The sequence below is a fragment of the Leptidea sinapis genome, chromosome 1 (genome assembly GCF_905404315.1).
Source record: "Leptidea sinapis chromosome 1, ilLepSina1.1, whole genome shotgun sequence".
Lineage (NCBI taxonomy): Eukaryota > Metazoa > Arthropoda > Insecta > Lepidoptera > Pieridae > Leptidea > Leptidea sinapis.
Genome location: NC_066265.1, coordinates 32,363,047 through 32,380,930, shown reverse-complemented (window position 1 = coordinate 32,380,930; position 17,884 = coordinate 32,363,047). Strand labels below are relative to the sequence as shown.

Sequence of the window (17,884 nt, the reverse complement as noted above, 5' to 3'; positions counted from 1 at the left end):
GGTTCCGTTCTGATAAAATAAAAAAGGGTGTCTGCTTAAGATAGATAGAAGTTTTTTTTCCATCTACAAGTATTCATAGATAGTAATAATTTATAGAATATGTAACTATAAAATATTATTCATGAACCTTTTATATAATATGTATCCTTAGAACAAAACAGTAGTGAACCTACATGGAAATGTGCAATTCACAAAAAAATTACATGCAAATAATTCATTCTCCAGCTAATAGCTACACTAAATACAAACATTTTACTCACTCCACTTTACAACAGATCAATCTATCATCTTAAAAGGGAACTTTTTCAATATGCGAGTAATATGAGGTTAAAAAAACACATTAAACGTCTTTGCTCGACCTAGCGTCTTAAGAACAGCATGTGGGCAACAAGTCTCTCGCTATCTTAACATAAAAATTCAAATGAAATTCCTCCGTGTGTTGAATTACCAACTAGTGATAAATGGTAGCTCTTTAAGAAATACATAACTTTAAATCATTTAAAGCATGGGTTTAAATTGCACATCCATTTGCTAAAATTTAGCATTTATAAAATTTGTGTACATCAAATTATTACTAAAAAATACTTTTTGTTTTGTTGTTAAGTATGTTTACTTTTATTAGATAAACTGCAAAAGTACCGACTTTAAAAGCAAGCTCATGTACAGAAAGTTGCATTAGCACCATCTAGTTTCATATGGGCGATATTTTTGTAAATTATTTTATTCTAGTTTTGATTTGGCATGGGCTACGCTATTATTTTGATATTTTATTTTGATGATGGAGTGAAACAAGAGCTGCTCATTTGAAAAAATAAATCAAAGCCTAAATAACTAAATCAAATCGTAAGAAACAATATATATTCTTACCTTTCAAAGAAACTCAACGCCCCCGATGCATTCCCTGCGTAAGCAACCCTTCCTTCAGCCAGCAGTACCAACTTATCAAATAGAGCCATCAGCTCTGATGAAGGCTGGTGAATGGTGCATATCACGGTCTTCCCTTCTACTGCGTTTGCACGAAGTAGCGTCATCATCTTCTGCGCTGATGAGGAGTCGAGCCCAGTTGTCGGTTCATCACAGAACAATAGTCCAGGGTCTGTTAGCAACTACCAAGAAAAAAGAAGTTTCGTCAGGGCTTGATATAATAAGAAATAAACAAACCCAAGTATCTAAAATTTTGTATGTTTTTATATTCCACGTCAGATCGTGGTTGAGTCAAGGCTCAAACTTCGCATCCGATTCTGAATGGTTTGGATAAGATTAAAATTTCCGTCAAGAATTCTCTAGTGAAGACCGCCACAGGATAGTTTTTCAATTTCGATTACAATTAGCTTTAATATTGAATCGATTGTAAGCCGCCTACTCGTAGTATACAGCTTCAAAAAATAATTAACTAACACAATACGAAATATCAATACATAGTTCCGATTCGACGTTGCATGCATATTATCCAAATAACTAACACTTTCGTTTCCCGCATTGCTGTTCAATTTATTCACCGTGTGGCTGTCTGTCTTACTAAATAATTGAGTATACGGTTTTTCAGTAAATATTTCCACATTTTAAAGCTTCTTAACAATCGGACATTAAGCACGGCAAAAAGTGTATTAAAAAGGGCGGGCAACCGCCAACAAAGCCATTAAATTGGATGAAGAACGTATTCGTTGGATTATAATATTTACTGCCATACTCTTAAGTCTTAGTATTGCATACAGTAGGATTAATTATAAAGATAAACATAAATACGGCAAAAAGGCTAGAGTCGTTCTACGATTACGTATAAGAAGCAGTATTCTCCAATAATAATTGCTCGCAAATAATCAATTAAAACCGTTTATGAAGTGAAAATAGCTTTAGGCAGCTTACGCATGTGTACTTACCTACAAAATAAGGAATGATAATTGTTTTACCTGTGCCAATGTATTTAATCTATGTATAAATGCAAATGTGAATTTGATTGTTGTTTCTATGAAATTTTGCACAGACGTTCCTAGGGGTACATAAAAGGACATTCCCTGATACAGGAATATTCAGATATTTATAAATGTTCACGAGGGTTTTTTGGTGGTGGTGAGCGTTGTTTAAATTTAAGGTCGGGTCCAAAGTAAGCTATGGACGGAAAAAGAACCATTTCCCAGATTCTCGGAATGTCAGAGAATGCTTTTGGAATCCAACATGGCCGCCGCGCTAACTATGCTTTCAAAAATATTGATATCGTCTACGAAGTTTTTGAGGTAGAAAAGAACATTTTAATTTTCTAAAGTACGGATTGAGAATTAATTATAAATACGAAGATAATAGCCACGAAAAATTATGGTTTCAACAATATTGATATAAGGTTTTCGAGGGAGCAGAGAATGAACTTGGAATGGCCTTCTCACAAATATCAACGATATAAAACGCCTCGCATGATACCGATATTAGAGCTGTGGCAGTTAGAGGAGTTATCTCGAAAGGGGGGTTACAACCGATGGAGAATATTTTAGCGGTGAATGCACAAACTTGAGTCTTTTTAGGGTTTAAGTGAACTGAATTTTGCCGAAACCATTTCGTGACTTTCCATAGCATAGTCTCAATCTCAGACACAAGTGAAACAGTATAGTAAACAGCACGCATCCGTCCGGGACACCAGTGTTTATGGGTTTTAGGTCGGGGGATTTATGAGTATCAAATGATTCACTCATCAACGAATACAGTTTAACAAATAAGTTTGGTTTTGGGACATTGTTAACGCTTATTGAAGAAGGCGTCACTTTGCGGAAATCCGTAATTATCCTAATGTTTTAAATTTTCTTAAGTGTTATTCCGCCAATATTTGTCTTAAAACAATTCTACACGTGTTTCGCCTCTTCACGAGGCATACTCAGGACATGTTGACTCGCTAAATTCGCACGAGACAACAAATATGGATGGAATTAACACTTAAGAAAACTTTTTTTTATTTCATAAAAAAAAATTAAGAAAACTTAAAACATTTGGATTGGTAACGTTGATCCCAGAAAGAGATTTAATGGAAACTTAATGTTAGTATTGTTGTGGGTAATCTTAATATTTTAATCATAAACGACAGTTGTCCTCCACGAGGCGTTTCATTAACATTATGGTGGCAGCGGTGGGATGTTAAATGTAATAATAGTGTAGTGAGTAATTTAGTAAAAAGTGGAAATATAAGTTACGGTGGCTTGGATAATTACAATTATTATCATGGAGCACGCAAGACCACCGCCAGAGCTTAGCGTGGATGGCAGCCCCGTCAGTGGGGCTGACGCGAGGAAAAATTGGAAAACACAATTCCAGTTGTTCATAAAGATTGTAGACGTACAAAAGGAAGATCCAGCCGTGCAGGCCAGCCTTATGATCAACCTAATGGGACCGGGTGGGTTTGATGATTTTTTTGCCCATAAACCTAACGGGTGGTTTTCTTGTAATCGAGTATATTAAAAAATGATTTCAATTTATTTTACTGTATTCTGGTATTATTACCAATGCTCTAAATAAATAAAACAATTAAAATATTAAGATTACCCACAACATATCCCCCAATATTAGGTGAGTAAACACACATACATCATCTATACACATCCTCTTCACGACACGTTTCATGAACATCACAAGAATTATTGTCAACAATGTCGCCAGTCGCCACGAACTTCGAACGGGCTAACTCTCGCGAACATTATTAATTTTTCATTTCCAGTTTTTTTTATTCTACAGAATTTTACAGCGCGTTCGATTTTCAAATAACGAGATAAAATGTTCATACAGCTACCTCAATCACCAAGTTTATCGAAATCTTACTATAACTATATTAATAAAATAGCTCACAAACCTCAGTAGCAAACGCAAGTCTCTTCCTCTCACCACCTGAGAGGGTCTTGCGTCCGTCAAGACCTCCAATACGTGTGTATCTTAAGCCATACAAGGAGAGCTGCCTTAGCAGTTGGTTGACTCTTCTCTTCCTGGCCAGTGACGTAGTGCGTCTATCCATGCGAAGACGTGCCTAAAATGAAGCTCAGAATTAATTTAAAAAGCTTTTTCAAAAACATGCATAAACATACATACATACAGACAAAATAACCAAAAAGAAGAAAATAATTTCCTCTACAAATTTTTTGAAACGAAGTAAACATTAGTTATATTTCCCTACTAATATTATAAATGTGAATGTAAGTTTGTTTGTTACGCTTTCACGCCTAAACCATCGGACCGATTTTTATGAACTTTAGTACACAGATAGAATAAACTTTAGAAAAGAACACCAGCAAAAAATAAATAATAAGGTTGAAATAGAGGATGAAAGTTTGTATGGAAGTGCGTCATTATCGAAGATGGCACCATAAAACATTGTATATAGGCACATGAGAAGAAGATTTACTTGTTAAAATATTTAATCTATCGTTTTTTAAATTTTCGACCTGTATAGGGATGTAATAGGGGGTGTGAATTCGTGTGGATGTCCAAACAACGTCACGCTTTTACACCTAACTCCGAATTTGATTTCGATTATAAAATTCAAAAATTCAAAAACACTTTATTCATGTAGGTCACGGAAATGACACTTATGAATGTCAAAAAAAAATATAAAAAATATTTTTTTCTTATAGAATTTACCGCTACTTCGTAAAGGGTTGAGCTAATGAGAAGAAGTAGCAAGAAACTTATTGCCACTCTTTTAAGTCAAGATTACCTTATTACATTTTAATTGGTTTACAAATCATTTCAATTACAATATATGCAAAGTGACGCAACTAAATACTCAAATGTCAAAAACTGAAAGGCTTACACGAGTAAGTCAAAAAAAGAAAAAAAAGTAAATTAATACTTATAAACACAAGAGTTATTGAGTATAGTAGATGCATCAATCCACACATACCGTAAATAAATAGAGGCATTTTGTGAGCATTTCATAAAATAAAATATATAATAACTTTAACTTTAAAGGAAATAATAATAATAAAAACACATCAAGCAGATCTCCCGGTAACAAGATCATCCAGCCACCACGAGTAGCACCCGTTCACGAGCATGACGCATGGACCAACCATCGCCTCCCTCGACCATATTTTAGGGAAGGGAACGACCCGCCTCACGTCGCCGCCATAGTTGGTACAAAAATAGACTAAACCTTGGTAAAGGACATATTTTTTTCTAAAATAGGACATAAATAGGTGGAAATATGACAGCTTGGATGGAAATTCGAATTCGGAGACAAAACCACAAAATTTAGTATTTAGGCACTTGTTAAGAAGTAATTTATAAACATTTGTTCGAGCATACTTGAAACTTTGACCTACATGGGGATGAAATAGGAGATTAAAGTTCACAAGGAAATACTATTAAAGAGGCTGTCCACAATGACAAGGAATATCCGCTGAATCATAGAAGAACGCTGACCGGGCGTAAAGACCAGTTTGTATGTATATTATTTGCAAAGTATCGTAACAAATAAAAAATGCTGCCCATAGTAACTATTCCACGCGGACGAAGTCGCACGTAAAAGCTAGTTATAATATAATTCTGAATAGTTACAATTTTTTATTTACTAAGAATACAGTTCCTTAACGTTATTTATTTTTATCAGCTGTTATTAATCGTGTTTACATGATCTTAACCAAGAAAATAACAAACAAAATAAATTTTAAGTGTATAAATTATTGCGGCCGCACACAATATTGTCACGGTTGTCACAAATGTGTTACGAAATTTAAAAGAATTGTTAAAAAACGTTTGTGTGGGAAAGGTTACTATAGCATAAACGATTTTCTTAATGACACCACGTACTGGGAATGAAGTGAGCACCCTCAGGCTCTTTAATTATAAATGTTTATTGTACGATATCACATTGTAATCCATATTTTTATATTTAAAAAAAAGCCCGCTGAGTTTCTTGCGCCCATTCTTCTCAGGTCTGAGGCAGTCTCTTTTGAATGGGTGGTAGTTTTTGACGTTCAATGAGTGATTTTGAATAAAAATATTCAAAATTGAATCTGTTTTAAAACCTTATCGTTTGCTTCATGACAAACACCATGATAGTTTTTCCTACTTACACAATTTTTTTTGCGGCAACATAGATTCTCCGGAAAATTTATTGAATTATCCGTTATTTTGCGGAAGTCGATAATTATCAAAATGTTATTTATGAGTTACCGGAGTGTAAATTCCGCTAAGATTTAGAATCAGATTAGATATAGACTTACTTTAATAACTTTGTTTTTTTTTCCTGTTTTACTTTATTTATTGCTATCTATAACTATTTAAATTATTGTGCACCCAAAGAGTGTCATTTCTTAGTTGCCCTAATAAATACATAAAATAAAATTTAAATTTATCATCCACTTTGCTATACGTATGTATAGCAAATTTAAGACTTTTATGGTTTTCTCATGGATGCCATCGTTAGATCTGGACCAAATTAATTGGGACCACACGGGAAGCACAAGCTTTCAAATAAAAAAAGAATTATCAAAATCGGTTCACACAGAGTTTTGAGGTAACAAACATAAAAAAAGAACGTACCGACGAATTGAGAACCTCCTCCTTTTTTGAACTCGATTAAAAACCTGGTGTAGTTTTTAAAATAAGTCTTGAGTTTTCCATTATATTGGATTGTTTTACTACACTGCCCATATATAAGTGAAGACGACATTTTTGGATACTCACAGTTGCGCAATGATTAAAACCAGGTTTGATTTTCCCTTAATAATTGTAGGAGTGAAAACAACACCAAATTTGTTACAGAAGACTATGAAGAGCTTATTATTATTGAAATTTTGAACACAATGGAAAAATCAGGATCTTTTCTGCTTCGACTTATTCCATTTTACATTGATATTGTTCGATGCAGTAGGGGCGTTATTTATTACAAAACTCGTATAAATTCCAAAGAGTATTCACAATAGTGAAGGTGATAAACATAAAAATATATACAATCGCAAATAAAAATGAAGAAAAACTATGAATCACTCAATAAATTACAATAGTTATTGATCATTACAACAAGACACGTCAATCAATGATCGTAGCACTTGTAAAATTTAATAATACTACGCGTTTTATAGCGTAGTTCTTATCTGCGAAAGATTGTAATTATTGTTCTGGACGGTAAATAAACTAAAGTAAACACTGCTACTTCGGGCGAATGCAGAATTTCAAGAATCTAATTTAGGTCTGACCCTTTTCTCAATTTTCATTCACTACGTTCTCGCGGACGAACAAACCGTATCGAATAGTTTTTTAATATATAATAGCTTTAAAATAGCTTTTTATTAGAAGCAAACAGCTATTATTACAAATGAACAGTAGCTAATGAAAGCTATGTAACAGTAATTTTTCGTCTAATCACAAGAGCAGAGGATATGGTAGGTTTATTCAAACGTCATGCTAAGAAAATTAGTTATAGAACTATACATATTATACAACAGTCTATTCAATATGCCTGTTCAAAATTAAAATAAAACAATAAAATATACAATCCCTTCTTCAAATAAAACAAAAACCGGTGCCTAAGGCGATACGAAAAAACACAAAAATCATATCACTCAAATATACCTGTCCCTTAATTAGAGCAGGTTACTGTTGCGGCCGGTTTAAAATTATACACGGATCCTTGGAAACTAATTTAATACCCTACTTATTTTTTTTTTCATTTCATGAAATGTCTATCAAAACAGTCGAATAACAAAATATATGCAAATAGTAATTTTATCAGATCTGAAACAGTACGGTTTTAACTAAAGCATTTGACGATATCAATGATTTAGAAAACGAAAACAATGCTCTAGAAAAAAATACGGGTTGCACTCCGGGAGTGCCGGCAGACGTGAAAACTTGAACATTAACGTGGTGCATTTTAAATATTCTGGAATGGTTAGGGAATCATTTCGCACGAATTGCTTTATTTATCAGTATAAAGTACTAGCATTTATGTGGTTAAATACAATATTCATCTATTGCGCTATTGTACACAAAAATGACATTTTAATTTGAATTAAAAAGTTTATCTCTCAGAATAATCAACTTTCATCCATAACTTCAACGACGGTCTTATGAATTTCAAGTCACGTGTCCTGACGCGAGTTTAACATTTTATACCCATCCCGAGAAAAGTGCTCAACGCTGCTAAAGAAGTTTTCTCTTCAAGAAATTACGACCACTATCGATAAAAGTTTTTGATTAATTCTGAGCGTCTTATTAATCCTTCACTTTTAATTGCACGCCTTATACTCTCGGTGGAGTGTCATACGTCCATTTCGCAACAAAAAAAACTGTTCTCACGCTCCAAGATAAAAATAGAATCCATCTGAAGAGGAATGTTTTCATACCTACACATATTGTAACAATAATATGGTATATAATTTATCCATTTACTTTAGTACTTATAAGGATATAATATTCCACTTGCTTATTGCAATATCGAACATTGAACCGTTTTTAAATTCGTTATGCTGTCAGCTTAGTAAAATTAAAACAAAAAACAACATAGTTATTACCGGAGACTTGAATATAAATCTTATACCAAAAAACGATCTCTCTCAAGAAAACAGGAAAAGAGTAAATTATCTCAATACACTCTCAGATTATGGGATACTTCCAGGTCACACGCTGGGAACTAGGGAAAATTCATGCTTGGATCATATTATGTTAAAAATAAATAAACAAAAAATCTCGGCTTTTATCGCCATATTACATACAACTACAACGGACCACTACACTACATTTTTATGCCTGTCTAAAATTAAACATTTTATGAGAGCCAATAAGATAAAAAGTACAATAGACTATGAAAAGGCTCGAAATTATTTACAAGACTTAGGATTACTTGAATTATTTAACTGCACTGATCCGAATGTGTTGAGTGAGCAGCTACTGCAAAAATTATCAGATTCTATAAAAAATAATATTGTAACAGTAAAAATACCAAAGAGCAAACGAATTATTAAGCCGTGGATTACTCCCGGTATTCTTAGACGTATAAATAACAGAAATAAATTACAAATGCAGTCAAAACATGATCCTCATAACGAAATATTAAAAATAACATATAGTAGATACAGAAACTATGTAAATAACTTAATAAAAAAACTAAAAAGGCAATACGAAAGAGATCTCATTGCAAAATCTGTCGCTAACAATAAATTACTCTGGAGAAATATAAAAAACATCACATACTCAAGTAAAACTAAATCTAAGAGCACAGAGTTACTAAACACCAAATCTTCACCTTATGAATCAGCAAATTTCGTAAACAAGTTCTTTGCAGACATTGGTAAGCAACTTGCAGAACATATAGATCCTACGCCATTGCACATTTTCAATAATCTAATTAATAATACAGTCACTCAATTAAACTCTTTCGTACTTCTTGAAACAGACCTTAACGAAGTAGATATTGTGTTAAAGAGTCTTAAAACGAACAGTGCTCCTGGGTGGGATGGGATCCCAACTAAGTATTTAAAGTATGTAAAGAATGATATTGTACCAATTATAACCCATCTTGCAAATCTTTGCTTTAATAAGGGAATCTTCCGTTCCTCTTTAAAACAGTCAATTATTACCCCAGTATACAAGAATGGGGACAGAAATGACGTTAATAATTACAGACCTATATCTATCTTGCCTTGCATTTCTAAAATTTTAGAAAAGCTAATAAATTCTCGCCTTCTTAACTTTCTTAACAGATTTAATATAATATCTCCCTCGCAATTTGGATTCAGAAAAGGTATATCCACAGAAGACGCTGTAACTGCGCTATCTTCATTAGTAACCGAACATCTTGATCAAAATTCAAAGTGTATAACAGTATTTCTAGACTTAAAAAAAGCCTTTGACACGGTTTCTGTCCCTATTCTTGTGAACAAGCTGGAAAATATTGGAATCAGAGGTATGCCTTTAACTCTTTTTAAAGATTATCTTTCTCAAAGAAAACAAAAAGTAAAATTAGAACAGTATTCCAGCGAAGCTACAGAAGTAACATATGGTGTACCTCAGGGCAGCATATTAGGCCCTACTCTATTCCTAATATATATAAACGAACTGTGCAATCTTACAATCGATAATGCTAAAATTTTTTCGTACGCTGATGATACAGCCGTTGTCTTTTCTGGAAGTACCTGGGCAGATGTAAAAAATAGCGCTGAAAAAGGAATGGCTCAAATATCTGCTTGGCTGAAGTCTAATTTACTATCATTAAATACTTCTAAAACAAATTATATATGCTTCAGTATTTATAATAATAATCAGCCCGATGGCAACTTTAATCTGAAAGTTCATAACTGTAAACTTAGCAAACATAATAACTGTAACTGTCCCCAAATCAATAAAGTAGATAATTTCAAATATCTAGGAGTCATACTTGATCAGAGGCTCTCCTGGTACCCTCACCTTGAGCAACTGGCTGAAAGAGTCAGAAAATTAATATGGGTTTTTCGCTCGCTGAGGTACGTGGTCCTAAAGAATGACAAATCTGAGAACGATAGTGATTCCTCTAACACTCTGCTAAAGAGAATATATACTGCACTAGTTGAATCCATCCTAACCTACTGCATTCCAGTGTGGGGAGGTGCTGCAAAAATAAAGTTTTTAGACATTGAGCGCTCGCAACGAGCATTGATTAAGGCCGTGTATTTCAAACGTTACAGATATTCTACAGAACAACTTTACCTAGAGTGCGGTTTACTCTCTGTGAGGAAACTGTTTCTGAAATATGTTTTAATCAAAAAACATAAAGAAGTACCATATCTCGTAAATAATAAACAAAGTAGGAGGCAACTTAACGTAACTAAAGTCCCTCGAACAAAAACAAAGTTTGCTAGCGCACAATACAATAGTCTCTCAGCTCAAATTTACAATAAAATAAATAAAAAACTACATATCGACTCAAAACAATATAACGATTGTAAAAAAATCGTAGAGAAGTGGTTAAAGTCTCTCGACTATGAGGCAACGGAGATTTTACTTAAACAACTTAAATAATGTACAGAGTATAATAACTTATCCAATGTTTACATAGATCAGACAGAAAATATTCCACACGCACTTAACATATATACACGCACACAACACTCACAAAAACACACAGTATCGCACGCACACACACACTCACACATAGTAACACATATTTATCATTTATGTTTATAATAATAAAAAGTGACTTACATGTTCGATAAGAATTAAAAATCGAAATTGTAAATCTTTGTTGCTGTAATTGTTAAGGTGTTCAAAAGTAACTTTCCAAATATTTAAATTGTTAATTTATATTCATTTCATAACCTTTTTAAATTTATATTCATTTCATAACTTTATTATTATTTCACCACCATGTCAATAAAACTTTTGTTAAATATAACACATTGCTGAATTGGAAGAGCGGAGACACCTGGTACAGGCATTATTTGCTTAAAAGGTGACTCCGGCCACTAGCTGCTGTAAACTATGATTTTAAGAGAAATAAAAAATTATTATTATTATTATTATTATTATTATTATTATTATTATTATTATTATTATTATTATTATTATTATTATTATTATTATTATTATTATTATTATTATTATTATTATTATTATTATTATTATTATTATTATTATTATTATTATTATTATTATTATTATTATTATTATTATTATTATTATTATTATTATTATTATTATTATTATTATTATTATTATTATTATTATTATTATTATTATTATTATTATTATTATTATTATTATTATTATTATTATTATTATTATTATTATTATTATTATTATTATTATTATTATTATTATTATTATTATTATTATTATTATTATTATTATTATTATTATTATTATTATTATTATTATTATTATTATTATTATTATTATTATTATTATTATTATTATTATTATTATTATTATTATTATTATTATTATTATTATTATTATTATTATTATTATTATTATTATTATTATTATTATTATTATTATTATTATTATTATTATTATTATTATTATTATTATTATTATTATTATTATTATTATTATTATTATTATTATTATTATTATTATTATTATTATTATTATTATTATTATTATTATTATTATTATTATTATTATTATTATTATTATTATTATTATTATTATTATTATTATTATTATTATTATTATTATTATTATTATTATTATTATTATTATTATTATTATTATTATTATTATTATTATTATTATTATTATTATTATTATTATTATTATTATTATTATTATTATTATTATTATTATTATTATTATTATTATTATTATTATTATTATTATTATTATTATTATTATTATTATTATTATTATTATTATTATTATTATTATTATTATTATTATTATTATTATTATTATTATTATTATTATTATTATTATTATTATTATTATTATTATTATTATTATTATTATTATTATTATTATTATTATTATTATTATTATTATTATTATTATTATTATTATTATTATTATTATTATTATTATTATTATTATTGAAATATTACTTAAATTATACCATGTACCGCCGTTAGTTGATCTGTACGTTTAGAGGTCCCTCGATTTGGAAAAACATACGCAATGAATTGATATCTCTTTTTAGGCATAAGTTTTTATCCTTAGAATAATCACCATTCCTGTTCATAGATATCGTAACCGGTTCAAAAATATCAATAAAATTTGATGGATTGTGTAGATACCACGTTAGAAATGTCACGAAATTATTATTTATAACTCTCTTGTTTCATAATAATTAAAAAGCTTAGTGTCTCACTGTGTTTTTGTAAACTACGAATATTATAATTATATAAATAAACATAATTTAAAAAAATATCGAACATTGTAAATGAAACAGAATAAATTAACTAACTTTATTTTTTTATTTTATACAGACCCATACTGCAATCACTATAATTTTTGTAATATTTTACTGTCAACTTGCACAGACCGACCCAATCTATTATTTCAACAATAAACATTAATGTAATGTATTTTGAGAATATTCACTGCTATCGCTTGTACAGAGTTGAATGCGCATATATTTTGTCTTGTGCATAACCTATTTGCTAATTTATGGTTTTTAGATTTAAGTATTCTCTTCGCGAGATTATAACATTTGTATTTTCAAATATTATATTATTTTTGTATAATTTTATGTAGGACATACCTAATCAAGGTGTTTGGTATTGTTGGTGTGTAAGTGTAATTTGTAATTGAGTTATTGTACGTGACATTAAATATATGTCTATGGTTCCGGTTCTATACAACCTAGTATTTGTTCGATAGATTGATAACGATAGGAATAATTAAGGAAAACCATTTATGGCTCATTTTCTACAAAATCTTCTTCGTCCTTTTGTATGCGACAACGAAGAGCGGCTCGAATTATCGAGGATCAAGTTATCTGCGATCAGCTTGATTCTGTGGCGTTTCAAAGAGATGTGGGTTCTCTTTGCATCTTCTACGACATATGTCACAGGAAGTTCTCTGAGGAGTTGTTCAGGTTGAGAAAAGCAGCCAAAATCTTTCACACGACATTACGTCAAAATGCGAAATACCACCCGCATCATGTTGACGTCTGGTATTCCACAACCGCGCGTTTTGTGAAGAACTTCTTGCCTCGCACGGCGACTTTGTGAAATCAATGACCGGTTGCAGTTATCCCGACCCGATACTACTTAGGGACCTTGAAGCTTAGAGCACACTCCCAACTTAAAGGCAACAACGCATTTCTTGGCGCCTGGTGTTGCGGATGTCCAAGGACCATTTCCTATCATGTGATTCTCTTGCCCGTTTGGTCCCTCTATTAAAAAAAAAAATAACTAACTACCTTATGCTTCTTAGAACTAAATTGACCACTATTCTCAATTCTGTAACTCTCAACAACTATCTAAAACAGCCCACAGTCATGTCAATAACTTTTCGATACTTTTGACCACAATGTGTCATATTTATTTTCAACATGATGCAATTGCGTGTGGTTATTAAAAAGAAGTGAACATAAAAAGGTCACTCTTATAGATTTTATTTTACTCCTATTTTTTTACCGGTTCGTGTACGAGACTGTACGCATTAAGTTCCAAGTAGTTATTCGATTATTAATAGAGTCAATTATGGCGGGTTTGCATGGATCGTTTTTAGTTGACCAATTATTGTTGTTCAACATAAAAATTGAACACTAATTCGAATGTTCAGAATGTTGGCTTAAAACAAATTCAACATAAGTAACAAAGTTATTAACCGAAAGAGAAGGAATTCCGGTGTTTTTAGTTGACCAATTATTGTTGTTCAACAAAAAAATGAATACTAATTTGAATGTTCAGAATTTTGGCTTAAAACATATTCAATATAAGTAACAAAGTTATTAACCGAAAGGGAAGGAATTCCGGGAGTGTGAAATTAATATAATATGTAGTGGCTTTAAGCCATAGGTACTATTTTTTTGCAAATGAGTCCAAAAACAGCTGTCACATTCTGTCGAGACGTATAAACTATCTAAGACTCGATTTTTCGTTGAAATCACAATCAATTTAGCACTTCATCAACTAAAATCGAGTCGTATAACCATGTTCTTACTACAATCAATTATGTGTCATACTTTAAGTTTATTTTTACTCATTAACTGGCTTCGAGACTTGAGAGGCCCTTTGCGGCCATTTGCGAGTAATTGGTTCTGAGCCACGTCAAAATTTAATAAATGTATAATCCTTTAATTATTAAAATAGATCTATAGAAAACTATATTATAGCAGATTCCAATTATAAAGGAGTCACATACTGGCATCACTTCACTTATACCGCTCGACTAATGAGCATTTAATGGCTAAGCCGCTTTGTAGAAGCGGACTTTTGAAATCACGGACCGGGCGCACACTGATGATTTGACAATGTTACGTTTGTAACATGTGAAGTATTAGTTTCCATGTGACAAGCTTTGATTTATTAACTAACGGTTGATATGTTCACATAAATAAGTTTAACTCTACGATATCAATTCAATGTGGTTTAATTTTAATCTGAAGTACACAAATAGCAATTTAATACTTAATCCAGGCCCGTGTTGTAATCGAATTTGGCGCGACGGCCGCAGGAGTCCCTGACGACAAACGAGCGTACGGGTCCCCTGGTGTTAAGTGATCACTGCCGCCCACATTCTCTTGCAACGGAGAATCACAGTAGCGTTGTTGGCTTTTAAGAAAGGTGTAAGAGCTTTTTTTGGAGGTACCCATGTCGTATCATGTACCAGCAATGTACTTGTACTATTATTTAATAAAATTTATACATTTGAGCTACAGCTTCTTACGTAGTTTTTCAAAGATATTTAATTCTAAAAGTTTTACATACGCTACGCCAAGTGATCTAGATGTTCACAGAGCACTGGATCCAGCAATTCCAGCAGCTCACACGATCAAATGTTTCGAGCTGATACTGGGGTGGCATGACAGCAATACCTCTATATGGCCGAACCTGCGCTCTCTGAAGTGCTATAATGTGGGCCGGCTTGAAGTATTGCCGTGCTCTATTTATAACTCCTAGTATCCTTGAAACCAACTAGGTTGTAGTTCTTTTGCCATACATATCTTGCAAGTTTTCATCTGATCTCTGTAAGTTAGGATTTCAGAGAGATCTTTACTAACCAAACCCAGAGACTAATCACTTTTACGTTTATATCCTCCAAGTGCACTTATGATAAAGGATCATTCATTTTTTTTCTCTAAATAAATGCTAGTGAGTACGAACTACCCACAACGAAATTTGTCTAAGAGTTATTATTAATATTTTTCTAAGTATTCAAACTCAAATATTTTTGTTCAAAATAGGATTTAAAACCAAATAAGTAGTAGGGATTCGCCGGTTCTGGCTCACAGTAGTGGGGGTTCGCTGGTTCTGCCTCCCCGGTTCTGGCTCACTTGTTCGTGATGCCTACTAAAAAAAAAAAAAAAAAGTTTGGTGTCGAACTGGGGGTTTTGATGTATTTCCGAGCGATTGCGTTCCGTTTTTCGATATCTCTTATAGTTACAAAGTTAGCTTTTTAAGTTAAACAGATCCATACTCATTACTAATCAGTGGTAATTAACCTAATGATTGGTGAGCGACTCAATGTCGATTCTTTGAAAGTGATAGATGTAATTAGTAAATTACCTCTCACATTCGTTACTACGATTAAAACGACAGTTTTGTGCTGTGTTTATTATTAAGTTAACAGATGATATAAATAAAGTATATAATAAAACTCTTCTTATTAAACTTAAAGTATAGATACATTAAACAGTACTTTGCGTTTACGTTGCTGCGTAAACATTGTTTTGAATACTGAGATCAATTTTCTTCAAATTTCATTGTATTCATATTGCCGTCGAATAATGTATTTAAAAGTTATTGGATTACAACTTACAATAAAACAAAACATCATTTTAAGTACATATTTAATTTCAATATTATAAGGCAATATAGTAGTAAGTTTAACTAAAACTATTACACACCTTTATAAACGATCAAACATAAACATAACTGCGGTAATCTACTGAAGTATTATGATTTTTATCAATTTTATTGTACATCTTGAGTTAAGTGATAAAGCTCTTTGTCATTTTCTTAATGTAACAAATTTTGAGATAAATAAAATACACTTTAGTTTCTGTGATTATTTCCTTTCGCGAATATATCAATAATTCGACCATCAGATTTCCTCATCGGGTCATTAATTATTTTTAGTATTAGTTTAAGATTTTTCTTTCGCCAAACATATTATAGAGATCAGGTAGTTATATCTTGAAACTAATTGACATGGTTGAGATTGTATAAAGGTTGCAATTCATCAAAGCATCAGGTGATTTAGATACAATTTGTGTCACTGACATCATTCAAAAATATTATAAAATTATTTACGAAAACTGATTTTCCACACCCACACATAGTGCACCCTCTACTACAAAAAGGTTTCATATAATATAATGAGACAATTTATTGTTAAACTACCATTTATTTATTATATTTAAATAGAACTATTTATAAGTAAAACAATATACAGTACCTACATCATAACTTACTCCACAAGTTATATATCTAAATAAAAGATGTATCTACTCTCATTCTTTTCAAAAAAAAATTCAAACTTCAAACTTATATAACATTTATTTTATTTTATGATGACTCCAAGCTAAGGTATCAATATAATTTGCTTAATATACCGTTTTGTATGACAAAGTAGATTTATTTATTCGTTGAGTGAAAATATTATGCTTTATTGACTTAAGTCTATGCATTGAACAATATTCATTCTTATTTTTAAATAAGCATTATTCATTTTCATATACTTACTTAGTAACACTTATAAAATTTGGAGTTGCAATTTCCCGCAACATCATACGCATATATTTAGATCTAAGTCCTAGGAATTCATTAAATATGTTAACTTTGTTCCATCTTTAAAATAGCCTAACTTCTTATTATTGAGTTTTAGATAACAAAATATTTGTTCTGCATTGTCAGATGTTTCGAAACGCAAATGTAAATCAGGTTTTATAACTCTTTAAAAATTTATATATTAAAGTATAAGTATCAGTGTACAATAATTTTAATATATTTTGAAACTTATTTAACATATAGTTATAGTAAAAGTCATCGTATTAGAGTTTTAGAAATATTCAATATACCTGCAATATACCAAATAAATATGTTTATTGAGGAACAATTTAGTCTTTTGTAATTGAACTGCAACCAATTTTCATTTTAAAATAGATAAACTATGTAATTCTATCTTGGCAATGAAATCATACAGTGCAATTTTACATTTACTCTTTTTTCAATATTTTCCGTTGTTATTTATATATTTGAGGTATTCATTAATTTATAAAAATCTTTTTGAAATCAGAAATCAGCTACCTACATCTGTAGGT

General features: G+C 30.9%; 1 protein-coding gene across 1 annotated transcript in view; it reads right to left on the bottom strand.

The window, feature by feature from the left end:
- The window catches only part of LOC126979343 (protein scarlet), an 84,645-nt gene that overhangs the window by 17,767 nt on the left and 48,994 nt on the right, over window positions 1–17,884 (bottom strand). The window contains exons 6-7 of the mRNA XM_050828619.1: window positions 3,830–4,000; window positions 868–1,106 (exon numbers count right to left, since the gene is read on the bottom strand). Of these exons, the coding sequence (XP_050684576.1) occupies window positions 868–1,106; window positions 3,830–4,000 (410 nt within the window). The remainder of the gene's footprint in view (window positions 1–867; window positions 1,107–3,829; window positions 4,001–17,884) is intronic.